The sequence below is a fragment of the Hippopotamus amphibius genome, chromosome 11, assembly GCF_030028045.1.
Source record: "Hippopotamus amphibius kiboko isolate mHipAmp2 chromosome 11, mHipAmp2.hap2, whole genome shotgun sequence".
NCBI classification, from domain to species: Eukaryota; Metazoa; Chordata; class Mammalia; order Artiodactyla; family Hippopotamidae; genus Hippopotamus; species Hippopotamus amphibius.
Genome location: NC_080196.1, coordinates 95,039,671 through 95,062,494, shown reverse-complemented (window position 1 = coordinate 95,062,494; position 22,824 = coordinate 95,039,671). Strand labels below are relative to the sequence as shown.

The following is a 22,824-nucleotide window of genomic DNA, read 5'->3' as shown; positions in this document are numbered from 1 at the left end:
CTACACCAGTAACAGAATCAGTCAGCACCTTGATCTTAGATTTCCCAACCTCCAAAATTGTGAGAACTAAATACCTGTTGTTGAAGCCACCCAGCCTATGGTACTTTGTTACGGCAGCCTCAGCAGACTAAAACATATACAGTTCCTAGAATAATCAAATTCATAGTGACAGAAAGAAGAATGCTGCTAGCAGAGGCTAGGGGTAAAGGAGGACGTAAAGTTAGTGTTTAATGGGTACAGAGTTTCAGCTGGTAAAGATGAAAAAGTTCTAGAGGTAGATAGTGGTGATGGTTGCACAACAATGTGAAGGTACTTTCTGCACAGAATTATACACTATAAAAGGGTCAAATAGTAAATATTATGTATATTTTATCAAAATTTAAAAAAAGAAAGAAAGAAAGAAACCGGGCATAAGGATCCAGTCCCACTTATACTCCTACAACCTTGGAGACAGCACCTGAGGCATTATCTCTAAATGAGCTGCATCCAGCCACTGGTTTAGAAGATATTCTGGTTGCCTAATGCCAACCATGAAAGTTACAAAAGCTTGCCTCTGAAATCTGCTATGTCTTCCTTGAGTGAACTTTTCAGGCAAAATTGTAGTCAGAGTACCAAAACAGAAAACTACAAAACAGATTATATGAACTGTTCTGTGCCATTCACAAATGAATATTTAATAAATGCTGGTATGTTTGATAGAATTTGTTCTGAGACTTGTCATTAAATCCTTGTAGCGAATGTCTCTGAGTACATCTTTTTCTATAGCTCTGACTCTTAGAACTATTGTAATATTTCACATATTCAAAAAACAATTATTTAAACCACATAAAATGTGGGAATTACCCAATTTATACAATAAAAAATGAACCACCTAACAGTATTACAAATGAACAACATGACCTCACTGAAAGGAGTTGGGCAGAATATAACCAAGATAACTTTGGAAGGGAATATTGTGACCAGATATTATAAGGCTAAAGACAAAAAGAACCATACACAAATAATTAGTAAATGTGTTTCTTACAGCTGTATGGGTTAGCAATTCTGAAAACTATGCATATGCTAAGACTGAAAAAATAAGTAAACCTATTACAGATAATAAGAATAGAGATTCTCACCAGAAGAGAAAGAAGTTACAAATAAGGAACAGAAAGGGCTAAAACAAACCCTGTGGTATTGGACTGGAATAAGCAGTATTAGCATGAACTCATGATCTTATACCTACATAGAAAATATATATACATACGTAGATACAGAAATACATATGTGTGCACATGTGGCTTAGTAAACATATGTTTCCTAAGTCTGCCTACTGAGAAAGTCTAGAACAAATAACAACCCAGCAGCAATAAGCACACCTACTGACTAGATCTTAGTTTCTCAACACCATTTTCCAATAAAAAGAACCATGGCTCCTCAGAGAAGTGCTCAAAAAAGGATAGGGACATGTTAAGAGGACACAGGAGCCAATCTGAAGCAACGCTTTATGGCCTAAACTGGAACAATTTAAGCAACAAACTAAGTAATAATATTGTATTATAAACCTACAATAAAATAAATGTCTATGAGACCCAATATAAATAGTTTAATAAATGGGAGAGAAGGAATAGTTCTTCATTACACAAGAATTTCAATTAATAATGTAGTCAAAAAGACAAGATCCACCATTAGACACTAAAATTAGTGGATGAAAGTTTGAGACTACTTGCATAGTCTCACAGTATCTCCCCTAAGGTATTTATTAATTACAAGGGGAAACTGTAATCTTACTAAAGAGAAAGCCAGTAGGCACCAAGAGTTCAAGACTAACATAACAAGCATTAACATATTATAATTTTATATATTACATATTACTGTATTAACATATTGCTCTGGACTGAATGCTTGTGTCCCCCTACAATTCAAATGTTGAAGCCTAATCCCAATGTGACACTATTTGGAGGAGGGGCTTCTGTGAGGTAACTAGGTTATCTCATGAGTGGGATTAGTGCCCTTATAAGGAGAGAAACAGAGAGCTGGCTCCCTCTCTGCTGTTTGCCATGTGAAGATACAAGGAGAAGATGGCCATCTGTAAACTAGGAAGCAGGATCTCACCAGACACCTTCATCTGGACTTCTCAGCCTCCAGAACTGTGAGAAATAAATGTTTGTTGTTTAAGCCACCTGGTCTATGGCATATTTATTACAGCAGCCTGAACTAAGGAACATATCAATATTAGCAATGATATCAATATATCATGAACCCTCTGATATTATGCACTGAGAAGGGCACAGCATGATTTCTGTTGCTTTCTTGCCAAAAATTCATAACCTCATCCTAATCATGAGAAAACTTCAGACAAACCCAATTGAGGAACTATCTACAAGAAAACCAACTGACCAGTAACTATCCAAAAGTGTCAAGGCCATGACAGACAAGGAAAAACTGAGGAACTGTCAGACTGATGTAGATTAAGGAGACATGACAACTAAATGCAATGCTGGATCCTGCAACAGGACATTGGTAGAAAAACTGGTGAAATCAGAATAAGGTCTGTAGTTAAGGTAACAGTATTGTACTTATGTGATCATTATGATATATGAGATGTTAACATCAGAGAAGCTGGAAGAAGGGTGACAGGAACTATCTGTATTATTTTTGCAACTTTCTGTACATCTAAATTTATTTAAAAATAAAAAACCACCATGATAGTGAGGTTGTGTGTGTAAAGGCAGAAGAAAAGGGATTAGCTGGTTAGTATTTAACAGTTATCCATCTCAAACTTCAAAACACTTATGCAAATTTGTGCCTCTACCAGTGCTCCTTACCTAAGTAAAATGCACCACCCAATCCTTTAGTTGCTTGGCTAAAATATCTTGGACTCATCCTTTGAATCCTCTCTATCCCCATCCTACAAGGTCACCTTCAAAACATATCCCAAGTCTAACAATTTTTGACCACTTCCAACGTACCCACCTAACCCAAGCTTTCATAATCCCTATTCTCGAAAACTGCAAAAGCCTCCTAACTGGGTTCCCTGTCCTTCTCTAGCTTCTCTCAAGTCTACAGCTGCTTTTTTTTTTAAATAAATTTATTTTTTTATTCATTTTATCTATTTATTGGCTGGGTTGGGTCCCTGCTGCTGCACACGGGCCCTCTCCAGCTGCAGTGAGATGGGGACTGCCCCCCATTGTGGCACATGGGGGGCGGAGGGGGGGCCTCACTATGTACTGGCCTCTCCCCCTATGGAGCACCGGCTCCAGGCGCGCGGGCCTCAGCAGCTGCCGCACACAGGCTCAACAGCTGTGGTTCACAGGCTCCAGAGTACAGCCTCAACAGTTGTGGCACACAGGCCCAGCAACTCTGTGGCATGTGGGATCCCCCCGGGGCAGGGCTGGAACTCGTGTCCTCTGCACCGGCAAGTGGACTCCCAACCACTGCGCCACCTAGAAAGTCCTCTAGCTGCCTTTTTATATTTTAAAACGTGGATGTGATACCTTCATTCCTCCAAAGTACTTCGGTGACTTCTCATCTCACTTAAATAAAATGTAAAATCTTCATTCCATTGCTTACACAGCTACATGATGTGACTCTTGGTTACCTCTCTACCTTATCTCTTAACCATTCTTCCTTGTTCATTCTGATTGAGCTACAATGACTAGACTCTGATATTCCTTGAACATGCCAAACACTTTTCTGCCTTGGGGTTTCTGCACTTACTATCCCCTCTACATGTAAAGTTACTTCCCTATGGGTACACGGCTTATTCACTCATTTTAGGTTTTGGCACAAATATCACCTCACTAGAGAGGCCATTCCTACCTACTCTAGCTAAAATTTCTCTATCCCAATGAATTTTTCTCCATAACATTTGTAGTACTCCCTTATATATTACATATTACATTTTGATACAGCTTATCTCTCCAACTTGGAATAGAAAATCCAAGAGGCAAAGATTCCTCTCTCTTTTAGGAATACAGTTCCTATAAAAGTGCTTGGTACTCAAATATTTGCCAAATAAATATTTGATAATTAAGCCTCACTTACCCAGCATCTGCTATAGTATCTTATATAGAGCTCTAAGGTCAGACATATTCTGACAGCCTCTACTTTCTCTAGTAAATTTCACTGAAGGAAAAGATACATATTTTATTAAAATTTTTAGCTAATTTTTGTTTTGAATACTCAATCTCTCAAATCTTCCAGGTGCTAAGATCTCAAAAGGGTATTTCAACATTTAACAGCCATGGCTTATGTTTCTAAATTGTATTATATGTATTCCTTATGTGCATATATACACATTTACACTTTAGGGTTACTTGCAAGATACACATATGCTGATTTTATAAAACCGGATAATAAATTTCCTATTTTAAATTACAAAGATGTATAACTGTATCTTAACAACATAACTCTCAATAAGCAACCACTTTATGTGAAAATATAATCTACTCTATAAGGGTCTGTTTTATATGTTTTCCAGAAAAAACAAAAACAAAAAACACTGTAATGACAATTTAGGCTCCCTCTAGAGTTCAATCCCAGGACCCTCTACTTTAGAATACTAAAATAAAATTATCAATAATTCTAGGAGTGATGGTTTTATGGATGTGCCCTGGGAAAGAGAGGATTTGAGTCATTTTTGTTTTATACTATCTAAATAACTTAGAACATCTATATATTAGTCATAAATATTCTTTTAATAAGTTAAAAAGATTTAACATCACCCACCTGATTATCATTATTTAAAAAGTCTTCAAGGAACCTGTTAGTATATGTTGCCTTTGAAGTTTGTTGAGGACTATCACCAGAGTTAACAGGAACAGGCGATTTGCTAGGATTTAAGAAAACAAGACAGCAAATAAGTCCCCAATTTATAAAAATCAGACAGAATATAACTGATGGTTATCATTTGAATTAAAGTGGTCACCATTAAATAACCATTAGGATTCATATTGATGCTGCCTGGTGATTCTTTCATCTTCTCCGTAAACTTCTTCCTTCATCCCTCCCTATCTCCTTGCTGCTTCTTTAAAGCTTTAAGGAAGGGGTCCGGCTGCGCGGGCGGCGCTGCTGCCGCTGCCCAGAACGGGCGCCGGTTCCCGGGGAGCTCTGGCGCCGTGCCTCCGCCTTCTGGATTAAGTCCTTCAGGCCATTTTCATACAACTTAAGGAGAATAAAATATCATCCATATATATTTTTAAAAGGCATTAGTGGGAGGAAAAAGATGGCGGCGAAGTAGAGAGACGTGGAGTGCATCCCTCTCCACAGATGCATTGGGAATGCACGGAAGGACGCAGTCATTCCCACAGAGAACCAGCTGAACACCAGCAGACGGCCTCGGACACCAGAAAGGGCTGCGGGGAGCCTGACATAGCCGACTGAATATTCGTCTACTCCAAAACTTGGACATTAGTCTGAGGCTTGGACAGTCTTCTATAAACACCTCTATCACCAGGACAAGCAACCCCAAAAGCTTGGACAACCATGAGGAAACAAAGAAACACCATGCAGGCAAAGGAGCAGGAAAAAAACCCACAAGACCAAATAAATGAGGAGGAAATAGGAAAAATGCCTGAAAAAGAATTTAGAGTAACGATAGTAAAAATGATACAAAATCTCGATAACAAAATAGAGAAAGTACAAGAAACAGTTCATAAGAACTCAGAAAAACAAACAGCAATGGATAACAAAATAACTGAAATTAAAAATACTCTAGATGCTCTAACCAGCAGAATGACTGAGGCAGAAGAACGAATAAGTGAGTTGGAAGATAGAATGGGAGAAATAAACGCCACAGAGCAGGAAAAAGATAAAAAAATAAAAAGACTAGAAGACAGCCTCAGAGACCTCAGTGATAACCTTAAACGTACCAACATTCGAATTATAGGCATCCCAGAAGAAGAAGAAAACAAGAAAGGGTCTGAGAAAATATTTGAAGAGGTTATAGTGGAAAACTTCCCCAACATGGGAAAGGAAATAATGAACCAAGTCCAAGAAGCACAGAGAGTCCCATACAGAATAAACCCAAGGAGAAATACACCAAGACACATATTAATCAAACTAACGACAATTAAACACAAAGAAAAAATATTAAAAGCAGCAAGAGAAAAGCAACAAACAACATATAAGGGAAAACCCATCAGGATAACAGCTGACCTTTCTACAGAAACTCTGCAGGCCAGAAGGGAATGGCAGGATATACTGAAAGTCCTGAAAGAGAGAAACCTACAGCCAAGAATACTCTACCCAGCAAGAATCTCATTCAGATTTGAGGGAGAAATCAAAAGCTTTCCAGACAAGCAAAAGTTAAGAGAATTCAGCACCACCAAACCAGCCTTACAACAAGTGCTAAAGGAACTTCTCTAAGTAGGAAACACAAGAAAAGGAAAACACCTACAAATACAAACCCAAAACAATTCAGAAAATGGTAATTGGAACACACATGTCAATAATCACTTTAAATGTAAATGGACTAAATGCTCCAACCAAAGACACAGACTGGCTGAATGGATACAAAAACAAGACCCTTCTATATGCTGCCTACAAGAAACCCACTTCAGACCAAGGGATACATATAGACTGAAAGTGAAGGGATGGAAAAAGATATTCCATGCAAATGGAAGTCAAAAGAAAGCTGGAGTAGCAATACTCATATCAGACAAATTAGACTTGAAAGGAAAGACTATTAAAAGAGACAAGGAAGGGCACTACATAATGATCAAGGGATCCATCCAAGAAGAACATATCACAATAGTAAATATCTATGCCCCCAATATAGGAGCACCTCAATACATAAGGCAAATACTAACAGCTATAAAAGGGGACATCGACAGTAACACAATTATAGTGGGAGACTTGAACACCCCACTTACATCAATGGACAGATCATCCAAACAGAAAATAAATAAAGACACACAAGCTTTAAATGACACATTAGACCATCTTGACTTAATTGATATTTATAGGACATTCCATCCAAAAACGACAGACTACACTTTCTTCTCAAGTGCACACGAAACATTTTCCAGGATAGATCACATCTTGGGTCACAAATCAAACCTCAGCAAATTCAAGAAAATTGAAATCATATCAAGCATCTTCTCAGACCACAACGCCATGAGACTAGATATCAATTACAGGAAAAAAACTGCAAAAAATACAAACACATGGAGGCTAAACAATTCACTCTTAAACAACCAAGGAATCACTACAGAAATCAAAGAGGAAATCAAAAAATATGTAGAAACAAATGACAACGAAAACACAACAACCCAAAACCTATGGGACGCAGCAAAAGCAGTTCTAAGAGGGAAGTTTATAGCAATACAGTCCTACCTTAAGAAACAAGAAAATGATCGAATAAACAACCTAACCTTACACCTCAAACAACTAGAGAAAGAAGAACAAAGAAACCCCAAAGCGAGCAGAAGGAAAGAAATCATAAAGATCAGAGCAGAAATAAATGAAAAAGAAAGGAAAGAAACCATAAGAAAAATAAATAAAACTAAAAGCTGGTTCTTTGAGAAGATTAACAAAATTGATAAACCATTAGCCAGACTCATCAAGAAAAAAAGGGAGAAGATGCAAATCAACAGAATTAGAAATGAAAAAGGAGAAGTCACAACGGACACCTCAGAAATACAACACATCATGAGAGACTACTACAAGCAACTATATGCCAATCAATTGGATAACCTGGAAGAAATGGATACATTCTTAGAAAAATACAATCTTCCAAGACTGAACCAGGAAGAAATAGAAACCATGAACAGAGCAATCACAAGTACAGAAATTGAGGCAGTGATTAAAAATCTCCCAACACACAAAAGCCCAGGACCAGATGGATTCACTGGCGAATTCTATCAAACATTTCGAGAAGAGTTAACACCTATCCTTCTCAAACTCTTCCAAAATATTGCAGAAGGCGGAGCACTCCCAAACTCATTCTACGAGGCTACCATCACCCTGATACCAAAACCAGGCAAAGATGTCACAAAAAAAGAAAACTACAGACCAATATCACTGATGAATATAGATGCAAAAATCCTCAACAAAATACTAGCTAACAGAATCCAACAGCACATTAAAAAAATCATACACCACGATCAAGTGGGGTTTATCCCTGGGATGCAAGGATTCTTCAATATACGCAAATCAATCAACGTGATACATCATATCAACAAATTGAAGGATAAAAACCATATGATCATTTCAATAGATGCAGAAAAAGCTTTTGACAAAGTTCAACATCCATTTATGATAAAAGCTCTCCAGAAAATGGGCATAGAAGGAAATTACCTCAACATCATAAAAGCCATATATGACAAACCAAAAGCCAACATTGTTCTCAATGGAGAAAAACTGGAAGAATTCCCTCTAAGAACAGGAACAAGACAAGGGTGTCCACTCTCACCACTGTTATTCAACATAGTTTTGGAAGTGTTAGCCACAGCAATCAGAGAAGAAAAAGAAATTAAAGGAATCCAAATTGGAAAAGAAGAAGTCAAATTATCACTCTTTGCAGATGACATGATACTATATATAGAAAACCCTAAAGACTCTACCAGAAAACTGCTAGCACTCATTGATGAGTTTAGTAAAGTAGCAGGATACAAAATTAATGCACAGAAATCTCTTGCATTCCTATACACTAACAACGGAAGAGCAGAAAGAGAAATGAAGGAAACTCTCCCATTCACCATTGCAACAAAAAGAATCAAATACCTAGGAATAAACCTGCCTAAGGAGGCAAAAGATCTGTATGCAGAAAACTTTAAGACATTGATGAAAGAAATCAAAGACGACACAAACAGATGGAGGGACATACCATGTTCCTGGATTGGAAGAATCAACATTGTGAAAATGACAGTACTACCCAAAGCAATTTACAGATTTAATGCAATCCCGATCAGATTACCAATGGCATTTTTCACAGAACTAGAGCAAGAAATCTTACGATTTGTATGGAAACGCAAAAGACCCCGAATAGCCAAAGCAATCTTGAGAAGGAAAAATGGAGTAGGTGGAATCAGGCTTCCTGACTTCAAACTATACTACAAGGCCATAGTGATCAAGACAGTATGGTACTGGCACAAAAATAGAAAGGAAGATCAATGGAATAGAATAGAGAACTCAGAAGTAAGCCCAAACACATATGGGCACCTTATCTTTGACAAAGGAGGCACGAGTATACAATGGAAAAAAGACGGCCTCTTCAATAAGTGGTGCTGGGAAAATTGGACAGCAACATGTAAAAGAATGAAATTAGAACACTTCCTAACACCATACACAAAAATAAACTCCAAATGGATTAAAGACCTACATGTAAGGCCAGACACTATCAAACTCCTAGAGGAAAACATAGGCAGAACACTCTTTGACATACATCAAAGCAACATCCTTTTTGACCCACCTCCTAGAATCATGGAAATAAAATCAAGAATAAATGAATGGGACCTCATGAAACTTAAAAGCTTTTGCACACCAAAAGAAACCATAAACAAGACTAAAAGGCAACCCTCAGAATGGGAAAAAATAATTGCCTATGAAACAACGGACAAAGGATTAACCTCCAAAATATACAAGCAGCTCAGGCAGCTTCATACCAAAAAAGCAAATAACCCAATCCACAAATGGGCAGAAGACCTAAATAGACATTTCTCCAAAGAAGACATACAGATGGCCAACAAACACATGAAAAGATGCTCAACATCACTCATCATCAGACAAATGCAAGTCAAAGCCACAATGAGGTATCACCTCACACCAATCAGAATGGCCATCATCACAAAGTCTGGAAACAACAAATGTTGGAGAGGGTGTGGAGAAAAGGGAACTCTCCTGCACTGTTGGTGGGACTGTAAGTTGGTACAGCCACTATGGAAAACAATTTGGAGGTTCCTTCAAAAACTACAAATAGAACTACCATATGATCCAGTCATCCCACTCCTGGGCATATACCCAAAGAAAACCATAATCCCAAAAGAAACTTGTACCATCATGTTTATTGCAGCACTCTTTACAATAGCCAGGACATGGAAGCAACCTAAATGCCCATCAACAAATGAATGGATACAGAAGATGTGGCATATATATACAATGGAATATTACTCAGCTATAAAAAGGGATGAGATGGAGCTATATGTAATGAGGTGGATAGAACTACAATCTGTCATACAGAGTGAAGTAAGTCAGAAAGAGAAGGACAAATATTGTATGCTAACTCACATATACGGAATCTAAAAATGGTACTGATGAACTCAGTGACAAGAACAAGGAAGCAGATACAGAGAATGGACTGGAGAACTCGAGGTATGGGAGGGGGCGGGGGGTGAAGGGGAAACTGAGACGAAGCGAGAGAGTAGCACAGACATATATATACTACCAACTGTAAAATAGTCAGTGGGAAGTTGTTGTATAACAAAGGGAGTCCAACTCGAGGATGGAAGATGCCTTAGAGGACTGGGGCAGGGAGGGTGGGGGGGACTCGAGGGGGGGGGGGCGTCAAGGAAGGGAGGGAATATGGGGATATGTGTATAAAAACAGTTGATTGAACCTGGTGTACCCCCAAAAAAATAAAATAAAATAATAAAAAAATAAATAAATAAATAAAAGGCATTAGTTACGTTTAAAAAAAAAAAAAAAAGCTTTAAGGAAAAACCATAAAGAAACTGAAGACATTAGTCTTCAACTAAACAAATAAGCCCTCAAATATAAGTATCCTCCAAAAGTTCATTTGTTTGAAATAAGCAGTACATTTTTCCAATTAAACAGTTACTCAAAATTAATACACAAATTTATAAGTTTCTACTGGGATGGCAGTTACATGCTCTTCCACGTCAAAGCAACAGGACAGACTTCTCCTCCAAAATTGGCACTAACATAAAGGACAGATTAAAGTGGGAAAAGGATCAATTTTGAAATTAAAACTCCTGAGTTCAAATACCAATTCCACTCACCATATGACTTCACAAAACTTTATCTTAACTTCAGTTTCTACATTTGTACTCCCACTTACAGAAGTATTGCATAAATTATCTCTATATATTTGTTATATTTAATAGAAGCTCAATAAATAATAGTTTATTTCTTGATGTTCAAGGAGAAGGAAAGGGCACCCCCAGCAAAAGCAAGAATTTTCCCCAAACCAAATTCTATTAGTCACAGAGAATAAAGAAATTCATTCCATCTCTCTCATTTATATAACAATATATGTTTCTAACTCAAGTACTCAGATATCTAAGAATCTTCTTAAAACATTTAAATGTCATAATGCTAATTTTTTCTCAATAATTAGCAGCACTTCATTATTGACTCATTTGATTTGTAATTTATCAGGAACCTTTTCTCACTCCCAAGTAGTCGTTTCTCCCATTCTTTACCAAAGAGTTCATATAGCCACCAACTATAATCAAAAAGCATTTACCTGATTATAGAAATGGGTGCCGGGTATATAAGGAATCATTATACTATTCTTCCACTTTTGTGTTTGTTCGAAATTTTCCATTAGAGAAAGTTAAACGAAAAAGAAAAAAAAACAAAAACAGAAACAAAAAAAACCAATTGTCTGGTTGTAGTTTTTCTTTTAGTGCACTACCTTTAGTATTCCCTAGTCTATTTTGTTTTTGATGACAGATTGATAATGATTTGTCATTTTCACACTAAAGTTAGGTCTTCTCACACCATCACTAATTTTAGGTAAAACATAACCATCATAATACGAATTTAATCTTCCAAAAATCAACTACTGTACCATAATGTACTAGGACAAACCATTAATAATAATTATACAAGTCAGAAGTCATTGTATCTAATTACAAAATACATTTAATGTATTCAAAAATTTTACTCTTAATTTAAGCATCTCTGATATTATTTGCTCACCCATTTTGGTCCCATTTGAAAGCAAAGTATTGCAGCTATAGGATTTAACAAATACAGATACAACTACAAATACAACCAACTGATAAGAAAATAAGAAATTAGTATACATGAAAGATAAGTTTCAGAATTAAGTGAGCTAATTATTAATCCAAGTTTGTTTTTTTAAGATATTAATGAACCAAAAATTAGAAATGAAGCCAAACAAAAAATATTCTGGATGGTCATCACCACTATTACAATTTACAAGAGAGCATCATAAATCAGAAACTGTCCTAAGTACCTTATATTTATTTTCTAATTAACTGAATCCTCACAATCCCAAAGCAGAAGTACTTTGTACAAAGTCTCAGCAAGGAAGTGACAGAGCCAAGATTCCAAACTAGAATTACAGTCAGTGTCCACATACAAAAAAATAAGACGTTCAACTGAGAAATAATTGAAGAAAGGATTCAGGAATTAACAGACTGTCTATAACAGAATGAAGGCTTAGACAACTGAAGATAATAAATTATCAGAGCCTAAGGCAGGATATAGGATTACTATGAATGCATGAGTATATATGTAATAATATCACGAAAAACCTTTCCTAAGCTCTCAATTCTTCCTCTATACTCACATTCATGGGTATCTAGGTAAACACTTTTTAAGTTATTCTGAGAAACTACATCATAGAAAGGTTAAGCACACAAATGAAAACAATCCTGGAAACTTCAAACATTTACCATACAAGAAAATGCACCATTATTCATGGAAAATCACAACTAAGAAAGTAAAATGTAAATGAAAAAAAAATGAATAATATACGGAGAGAATATAGAGGAAGAAAAAAAACTTAAAGTAAAAAAAGAAAGTAACAAGAATTTCATAGCTTTCTTCAATTGCAAAATAGTTGCTTTTGGCTCTAATTCCTCACATGAAACATGTCAATATTTTATAGTGCAACAAAAGGACTATGTAACAGACATATAATGTACCTAAGATTATGAAACATTGTGCCATCTTGTGGTAACAACTGAAAAATGCAATTTAAAGCAAGCAACACTAAAAGCTGTGTTCTACAGAATTACCATGTTATTACCATTATTAATTATCATTATGTTATTTAAAAGATAAATCAGATGTTCACATGACATTCTCCATTTGGAAAACTGAATAGTTTTTCTATTGGAACTTACAAAGTAACAGGAATATTTTCCCATGATCTTTCTGCTTCAAGTTTATCTAATGAACAAGGACTGTCATCCTTTTTCACAGACTTTGGTAATTCTTCAGTACAATGCTCCAGATTTCTCTTGGCCTTCAGGATAAGCAATTCAATTTTGTCACCTAATTTAAAAGACCACAATAATTCTTTAAGAAAGGAAATAAACGCAAAGCACAGCAAAATCTCACAAAGGCAACAAGAATTCAGATAATTTGGAATATACACATATCTGTAATAGCAAGTTATGTTAAAATGTGACATTTGTTGTGACACAAAGAAAAAAGAAAAGACATTTTCTAGTCACAAAATGCTACATAAATGAAGGCCATAAGAGTTCAAAACAGATATATCACTCTACAGTTACATCAAGAATATAACACAGGGGCTTCCTAGGTGGCACAGTGGTTAAGAATCCACCTGACAATGCAGAGGTCATGGGTTCAATCCCAGCTCCAGGAAGATCCCACATGCCACAGAGCAACTAAGCCCGTGTGCCAAAAAAAAAAAAAAAAAAAAATATAACACAAAAACTCCTAGCTGTGACGTTAAGTTATAGCACTTTCTTTGGTTCTTAAAAATAACAACAAAACAAAACAATTACCACTGAATGGCTTTTTGGATCCCGGGAGAGGCAGATTCTCACACTGACATTGGCTATGTTCAGAATCACATTTATATTGATTAACTAATCCTTTATCATCACTCAAGGAATGTGCATTGTTCGAAGGTTCAAAAGAATATTCAAAACAATCTAATTTATTCATTAGCCGAGAAGTTCTCTGTGCCTGGTAACTATGCCTAGGGGAACACTGATCTTCTTTAAATATTTGATAAACCCTTTGACTGTTTGTATCGGGTAGCAAGTCTTGGCTGTAAAGCCACACTGGGTACTTGAAATCTGGTACGCTCGTTATCCCTGAAACATTAAGGTCAGACTTCTGGCTAGTGAGCCATCTTGGGTAATTCTTTTCAAGACTGTGTTCTGAACTGTCCCTAAAAGATGATTTCTTGGAAGAAGATAAAGATGATACAGAAATGCATTTATTAGCCTTATTCACAAGTTTTGGGTTTTTTAGCCCATCACATTGCTTTCCTTTTATATTTGTGTATACAACTGGGGTAACTAAGTTATCCTTGCCCAGGAGAGCGACTGGTTCTTGAAAATTTTGATTCTTTTCACTGTCGGATGAACTCATTCTTCCAGTGCATTTCTTGTTTTTCTTGCGAATTTCGTGACCTGATCCAACATAAGTGAAAGAAAATGATCCATCTGCTGGAAGTTTTAATAGATCATCAGTTGTTAGGCTAATGGAGTCTATGTCATGAATAGTCTGTCCTCTATAGGAAAAGGACAAATCTTTCTTGTCATCAAGATTTTCAAAAGCTGAAAAACAAAGCATAATTCTGTTATCTTCCTGTACCACATATAAAAATGAGAATTAAAAATTAAGAATCATGTTTGCCATTTTCCCTTTATCTTCACTCAAGCTTTGATTAAAAACATAAAAGATATAGATTGATGAAATAGGATGTGTTTTCCTTCACATCTCAATTTCTTTTAACTACTTGTTACATTTTTCTCTCTAACCTCCCAAATTTTCTCATGTTCTTTAATTTACTATTTCTTTAAGTTTCTTCTTCTAGACATACTCAGTGCATTAATACACTCACATTAATATTGGTCACTCAACTGGCTGCAACACAGGCAAAAAAAGTCATTAAACTAGGTGGAAAAACAATATGCTTTCTTGCCTACTAACTCTGCAATAGCATTAACACACAAAGAACAGCTGTTCTAATTCTCCTCTTCCGGAATACAGTGCCCAGTTCTAAGAGCTAAATGTAAACTTTTTCCACACTAGGGGCTATTCTGTAAGTGCTCAGTAAAGTGTTAACTGGGTTATCAACAAATGCATTTTCCAAACTTGTCTTCATGGAAACCTTACCAAGGTAGAACCCTCGGCATCTTGTGAATATTATTGTCCCACAAAATACAGATCAGGAAGACTAGTATAGCCCTACCCCATCAATTGGAATTGATCAAGTACAAATTCTGAAAGGCTGAGATTTGTTTAAAGTCATTAAGCTAGGTAATGAAAGCTAGCCAATGCCATTTCCATTACACTATAATGCCACCAAGTCAATGCCATTTCCATCACACTATAATAGAATGGCTTAAGGGTTTAGGATCAGCCATCTGCTATTATTAGTTACATTTCATGAGCTTCTCCTCCAAGGTCAAAAGAGGATCTTGCCTGAAAACTCCTGAGAACCAGAAAATTACTGAATTATTTAAGAAATATATCCAGAGCTCAATATTATAAGTCATTTTTACCCCAAAAGAACAAACAAAAAAAGCATCTAGTTTTCCAAGGGTACAATACATCTCTCAAAATGCTTTAAATCGGTAGACAAAAAGAAAGCAAAGAATAAAGCATACCATTGTTTGGTTTATAAATATAGTTGGAGGATTCTGGCATATTTACAGAACATTTATCAGTGTTAATCTTTCCAGTGCTTGCACCAAGATACATTTGGCTTAGATCAAAATCATCAATATAGGCCTGCAGAGCCTGAGATGCAGAACTGTACAGTTTATCCTTATACTGAAAAGAGCCATCAGAGTTAGAGGAATTACTACCACTCAGGTTGCTGCTTGTTAACAGAGAAGATACTGAAGATTCCCGAGAACAAGCTCTGTGTTTTGTATTTAATTTTGCCATGGTTTCCTCAAAATGGGTTATTTCTATTCATTTCTCTTAAAAACAACTGCAATAGAAAAACACAAAGTTCCAATTAAGAGGAATAATAGCCATACACAGAGAAATTACTAAATCTGTAAACTCTCTATAATTTTCTTTAAAAAATAAAATCCATTATCTATAAACTATTTTTAGGCAATGCACATTACAGATTTTCTATTTTAATTATTATGAATTCCTTCATCATCAATTTAGAAAACATTTATTGAGCACCTACTATGTGCCTGGAATTATGTATACAAAAATTATCTAAGACTATGCATAGAAAGAAACAAGGGAAAAGTACTCACTCTTTTAAGTCCCGAAAACTACTGACGTACAGTCTTTTCTTATGCTGACATAGTCTATGACATCACAATACCTAACATTCCTCTATACAAAATATTTTTCAATTCGTAAGCCTACCACCACGCACTGCACATAGTATGTGCTTGATAAGTTTTTAAAAGGCATCAAATGATGTAGTTGAAACAAGAAGGAACAATGAAGAATATCCACTTTCAATACTTTAAATTCAAATATGCAACTTTAGCCAATCCCTTCCCCCAAGACTTGAGAAAACAAAATAATTTACAATATTCATCTATGAAGAAATAAACTGCAAGTCTTATGATAAAATGAGCTAGCAAAATGCTCTTTTCCTAAAATAACAGTTAATAATCATTTTCTGACATTCATTTTTGATACTACCCTCAGTATTTCCAATTCTTAAGTAAAACATATTCAGTCCACCTCTTTTTCAAAGGAGACTTAATAGTCTGGAAATTGCATTAATGTATTCATCTGTTTTTCTATTATTAAAATTGAGAGAATTCCGGTCTACCTTAATATGACAATAGGGTCTATATTTGAAAACCTAAGAAATAACAGAATGAACAGACTACTTCATTAAATAATATGACATTCTTTCAGAATTAAATCAATGGATTTTCTTAAGCAAAAATGAAAGTTTAATGTCTAAGACAACACATGCTATGATGTTATAAAATTAATGTTTAATTTTTGGCTATAATTTCGGGAATGTTTAATTTATAACAACTTTTAATGTAATCTTAATAACTGTCAAATTTGACTTTAAAATAGTGAGAAAGTTTTCCGTTTAAGAAGAAAAGAGTGAAAGGTCAGAGCTGACACTAGTCAGTGGAAGCAGCAGCAGAACATAAAATAATGGTTATTTAGCCTCTGGTTTCCCTGAATGCTGTGGTACTATTGGTACACCTACCTCTAAAGGATAGCTAGACCAAGTCAGCTCCGCCTTTTCCTCATCCCTCTCACTAATAATTTTAAATTTTCTCAAATAAATATTGCTTGGATAACAAACTTTACCGAACGTTTCCTCCTTTATTCCAACACAGTACAGGTTACCAATTTTATATTTTATTTTACAAAAATCTTAAAAACAAAAACAATTCCCTAAAAGGGAAAGCTGCTGGGATTATAGCTCTCAGTAAGTGGGTAATAACATTTATCTTAATTCACAGGAGGCAAAAAGAAAATCCACAACTGAACGCTTACTGTGCAAAGTTTCCAAAAGTACACAAAAGGACAGTTTGATCAACTCCTACGCACCCATCATCCTGCTTCAATTACCAACACAATCAAACTCTTTACCCACCCACTTCTGATTTTCCGCCACAGGCATATTTAGAAGAAAATTTCCTGTATCTTACCATTAACACTTCTGTGTGTATCTCCAAAAGGAAATCCATCATTCCGACGAACAGAATGTTAAACAAGTGGCCAGGGATTTCTACTACCTTTAATTCAAAAACATAACGTACAGCGTCAAATAACCAATGGGAATAGCTCACAGGAAATGCAGAACTCTTAGAAATAACAGCTCTGTGATTTGCTTTATGAAAAGCAACGCGTGTTTGTTCTGCAGCAAACAGACAAGAATTAATGACCGTGGAAAGCGAAGATCGCCGGCGTCCCTGCAGCTGAGCATCTTCGCGTTCAAAGTTTCCGCCCTTAACTAGGACACACCTCCCCCGGGGATCGCAGAACCCACTCCCCCCAACCCCCACCGCACTCACAGACACAGGCTTCTCACAAACCACTTTCTGGACAATAAGAGAGGGCGGACGGAGGCTGGCCGAGGTGACGGCCCCTAAAGCCCAAGACCCTCCCTCCCCGCCCGCTTCAACAGCCGATAAAGCCCGGAGATTCAGGTCAGGTCCCCTCCGTCCCGTTCCGCGACCCTCCCCCTAAAGCTGCCCGCTTTCCACTGGGCCTCTCATCCCGCGCCCTCCCCGCCATCCTTCCCTTAGCCCTCCCCTCCCCTCGGGCTGTCAAAGGATGGGGCGCCTTTCTAAAATGCACCCCCTTTTCGGGCCGCACTCACCGACGAAAGCCCGATAAGAGAGAAAAGACAACACTCCACCCAAAGCCCTGGCCTGTCACCGGACGGGAGACACGATAATGCATCCCGACCGGGACGCCGCCCCGCCTCAGGCGCCGCTCGCTCCCGGCTTCCTTCGCCGTCACAGCCCAGCGCGACGCCCGCGCTCGCTTTCAAACTGACCCAACATGGCGCCGGCTTGCGGTGCGCATGCGTGGCGTTCGGGCGCTGGGGGCCTTCGGGGCGAGGAGCGAAGGGCAGGGGTGGTGGAGGGGGCGGGGCGGGCCGTTAGGTCGCGCTCCAGGCTGGGAGGTGTAGTTTCTCCCTCCGGGTCTATCTGGGGTGGGGAGATTTTGGACTATCTCCGCGTCGCTGCCTCCCTCCCCACCTCGGTCACGGCTCTGCGCGGCCGGTCTGAGCAAATGACAGGCTGAGCTTCCTTCGGCCAGCTCTCCGGGGCTTCGTGAGGGAACGGGGCGGGGATGGGGACCGGGGGCCCTGGCGGCTGCCGTTTCGGTCGCTGAGAGCCAGCCCCGCAGCCCCAGCCCTTCCAGCACCCTTGGCCTCCCCGCTTTCAGAGCATCCCCTCCCAGGATAAGACACCGACTCGGCGGAGGGGCAGCTCCCCCGACCACATTTTTCCCTCCTTTTCAGCGCCTTCCCCTTCCCATCCCTGAACCCGGAGCTCCTGGGATTCCAGCCGGCCCCTCACCCTCAAAGCAGACGCGGGATTGGGGGAGGGAGTTTGGCCAGGGACGGAACTTAACAAACTCCTTGGGGACCTTGATTCCCAGGGAAGAATGGCAGTGACCCAGCACGGATTGGGGACCCAGTCAGGCAGCCCAGAAAGAGGGAGACTATACAGACAGATGTAAAGACCCACTTAACAACATGTGTGAACCTGTCTACAAGGCTGGGACAGGATATGAGGTGCGAAGAATCCAGATTCAACCGAGTGGTGTATCAGAAAAAGATGCCGTCTCAATATTGGTTTGTGTTTATTTTCCACTGACCCTATGGGTGAAGATATCCTTGACCATTACTCCATCTGAATATGTTCCAGCTCATCCAGTGTTACATCACCAGGTAACACAACTGTAGTCTTGCTGTTTGCTCTTTTCTTCTCTTCACCCTCTCTAGCCCACTAAGCTTAACCTTCCCTTTTTTTCTTAGCAAATGAAGAAGTACAGAAGCTATAAAATTTAGTTGAGTGGTTCAGTTAAACACGTTTATTGTGGCAGTAAGTAGTGCCAGTGATTTGAAAGTGAATAAGACAGACCCCGTGCAGGAAGTTTACATTCTAGTGGTATGTGCCAAAAATCTGCAATTTCTTGATCCTTCAGTGTCAAGTATTTGCTGGTAGGAAATAAAGTACTGTGTTATATGTGCTGGAACAATCCCAGGTCGGGGACCAGCCAAGGACTGTTAATGGTGTGAGCTTACAATCTTAGACATTTTTATCCACATTCCATCTAAGTATCTTTTTAACTTATCCTTTTTAAAGATAATTTCTTAAAGTTTCTTTTCATAAGCATTATCTTTAATGTTTCGCTTACAACCTTTTTCTTCCGTTGAGGAAACATATATCAAATGTTTCCAAATGAGTTCCTAAAGTATAAATAAAGGACACTTAGAAAATATTAAGGAAATTATCAAATATATTTACCTAATTCATGGATCAAAATAATTCTACTTCCACTTCATTCCTTCACAGGTTGAAAGGTATGGAGATCTCCACGAGGATTTGGAGAAGAATTCTAATAGTTATTAAAATTCTGGACTAGATTTACTAGGAAAGGTAAAGAAACTAAGAATCTACTAGGAAGGAGGAATTATAATGGTTTATTAATGCTTTTCAAGCATTAGTATAGATGTCAACGAGGTGCCGTGCCTTGTCAGAGAACTAAACAAGAGAAAATAGACTTATGATCCAACCTAAAGGCCTTTAAGTGAGAGCTAAGGAAGATGTGCTAATAAACTTTAAGGTTTATTCAGGCAGCTCTTAGGAGACTTTTTTTGGGGGGAGGGGGGTTGTTTGTTTTTTAAGGTATATTTAAATGTGTCTATTTTAAGAAAAAAAACTTTTTGATCACCAAGAAGGGGCCCGACACTGTTTCAATCACTGCTACATGTATTAATTCACTTAAACTGTATAATGACCCCATGAGATAGGTAGTACTATCTCCAATCTATAGAAGTGAAAATTGAAGTGCACAGTTTAAGCATTTTACCCCAAATGATAAAGTTGGTGGTGAGTGGCAAAGCCAGGATTTGAATCCGGCTCTCTGTTTTCACATTCTTTCCACAACACCAGCCAGCTTCCCTTAATTGAAAACTGGATGATGGGCCAAAGGAACAGTGAGACTCCACCTTCATGAGCTCATTCAAAGCAGAAATAACATCTTACTCAACTGTTTTTGCCACACCTACCACAGTATCTAACCCTTAGCAAGGACTGAGTAAATAAATGTGTTTAAATTGAATTGATGTGAATTTGTTCCTATCTGAAGAGGTAACATTTAAGCAAAGACACCAATGAAGAGGAGTCAGTCCTGTGAACATCCTGGGGAAGAACATTACAAGCAGAGGAAATAGCAAGTACAAAAACCCTAGGGTAGAAAGTTGCTTGGTTGTATTTGAGGAACAGCCAGGAGGTCAGTATGAGTGGAGCTAAGTGGGAGAGGAAACAGGTAGGAATTGTCTTTGGAGAGGAAGCCAAGGGTCAGATCATTTAGTGCCACTGCCACTCACTTTAAAAAGATGAATTCCCAATAACACATGATCAACAGATTATACTGCTTTACAAGAGAAAGGAAGCATGATTTAGCTGTTAGAAGTAATAATTTATTGCATAACTATTTTATCCCAGGCAAAGGGTAAGACATTTAAGTGCATTATTTCATTTAATCCTCACATCAGTTCTATCAGGTTAGGTATTGTCCCAGCTTTACAACTTGAGAAAATGGGGAAAGCGAAATATTAAATAATATGGTTCACAGTTAGTCAGTGGCAGAGACAGAATTTGACCCAGGCCTCTTTGACTCCAGAGCCAAAGCCTGCTCTTTGTACTATGTCACATTTTCTCATTTGAAAGACTATGAGTAAGAAGGAAGAGATTCTTGCATGCGTGCATGCAAAAGGAATTATTGTTCTTTGCTATATGACAAACATAGAAATTGTATTAAAATGTAATACAGCATTTAAAAAAATTTTTGTATGATTACATTCTCACCAGTCATTTGTTTTTAAAACTCTGCAGGTAGATGGACTATAAGGCACTTGCCCAACAAACTGCTCAAGAAATTTTAGGTTATTATCAAGATACATCAGGCTGGAAAGTGGTTAAGACTTCAGTAAGAAAACAAGTTAAATATGTTTCAAGAGTTTGTTTTTTAATGAGAAGCAATTCATTGCAAAGATTTTTTTTTTAGTTTCTTTTACAAACTGAAAAAAAGAGTTTTTACTTTTATTTTTTGTTTTTCATTTTTTCTGTATCTGACAGCTAATTTATTTGTGGATTTTTATTCCCCTTTGAGAAAAAGATAACTGTTTCCAGCAAGGCTTCTAAAAAATTCCATGGGAATCTGTGAGTACAATCTCCTATTTACAATCATTGTTTTGAATTCAGTGACATTGAATTCAATGCTACTTCATTAGCTACAAAACATTATTTGATAGTGAACAGGAAATAGAAATTAATTATAAAGTCACTTGATTGAAATGTGATATTAATAAAATAGAGCAATATGTACCATCTAATTTTCAAATCTGAAGACAGTCAAAAAAAATCACTTCTAGTGAATAATTCACTAAGATAGGAAATTGCCACTTCAAGAAATAATTACTGTAAAAATAGATTGGCATCTTCTTGCTAACAGTATTTTGTGGTCTTTTAAGCACTTCACCTTTCCATTAAATGAACCACTTAAAGTTTATTTCTCCACTATATTCCTCTTGCTAATATATATAATTTTTTCTGTAAGCTGCTTTTAAGTATATTTTTGAGGATCCTGTTATTTCAAATACAAGTACACTAAGGGAAATTGTGCTGACATTTTTAACCTTCTTTTTAAGAGTTGTTCATTTATTGCTCATGATTTCACATTATGCCATCAGATCCTCATACGTTATTGAGAAAACCAAATATTATTTAGTTTCTTTCTGGGGGGGTGAGGGGTCCATTCCTTCTTTTCACTACTCTGTTTTGTGCTTCTTGCTCTTTTTTTCATCTGACTATAATTATCTATCTTGTGTTTCATTTCAATTTTTTTACTGTAGGACAAAGCTGGTATGCTTTCTCCTATTCATTTTAATAATTATCAGGAAGGTAATCCCTACCTTTGTTATCTAAATAATTAATGATGCTAATAGTGGCACTTTCAAAAATAGATTAAGGAGAGAGTGGGTAAGGTCAAGCCAAAGCAAACTATGGGAATAAACTTTTGAATGTTGTAGTTTTTGGTGCCTTCGAGATCAGACCAGTGTGGACAGCAACCTATGCATCAAAGAAACCTTGGAAGGTATTTATCCTGCAAATACTCTCTGGGTAGTTTTATTCAAGGTGTTCTACACAATGCCTAGAGCCATTGAAAAAGCCTCAATAAGGCCATTTTAAAGCTTTATTGAAATTTTTTATCAGCAATGTTGTACTC

The 22,824-nt window shown here is 37.4% G+C and overlaps 2 protein-coding genes across 12 annotated transcripts in view; one reads left to right on the top strand and one right to left on the bottom strand.

The window, feature by feature from the left end:
• The window catches only part of C11H18orf54 (chromosome 11 C18orf54 homolog), a 39,516-nt gene extending 21,203 nt beyond the window's left edge, over positions 1 to 18,313 (bottom strand). For all 4 annotated transcript variants that reach the window (XM_057700536.1, XM_057700537.1, XM_057700538.1 and 1 more), the window contains exons 1-6: positions 18,176 to 18,313; positions 17,502 to 17,588; positions 15,510 to 15,838; positions 13,671 to 14,453; positions 13,041 to 13,191; positions 4,711 to 4,813 (exon numbers count right to left, since the gene is read on the bottom strand). In XM_057700536.1, coding sequence (XP_057556519.1) covers positions 4,711 to 4,813; positions 13,041 to 13,191; positions 13,671 to 14,453; positions 15,510 to 15,792 — 1,320 coding nt within the window. In that variant the 5' untranslated portion in view covers positions 15,793 to 15,838; positions 17,502 to 17,588; positions 18,176 to 18,313. The remainder of the gene's footprint in view (positions 1 to 4,710; positions 4,814 to 13,040; positions 13,192 to 13,670; positions 14,454 to 15,509; positions 15,839 to 17,501; positions 17,589 to 18,175) is intronic.
• Positions 18,314 to 18,456: 143 nt separating this feature from the next.
• The window catches only part of STARD6 (StAR related lipid transfer domain containing 6), a 29,005-nt gene continuing 24,637 nt past the window's right edge, over positions 18,457 to 22,824 (top strand). The window contains exons 1-5 of one of the 8 annotated variants that reach the window (XM_057698233.1): positions 19,119 to 19,258; positions 19,887 to 19,970; positions 21,432 to 21,525; positions 21,709 to 21,758; positions 22,628 to 22,692. In XM_057698233.1, coding sequence (XP_057554216.1) covers positions 21,436 to 21,525; positions 21,709 to 21,758; positions 22,628 to 22,692 — 205 coding nt within the window. In that variant the 5' untranslated portion in view covers positions 19,119 to 19,258; positions 19,887 to 19,970; positions 21,432 to 21,435. The other 7 variants (XM_057698239.1, XM_057698234.1, XM_057698238.1 and 4 more) reach the window with 7 other exon arrangements.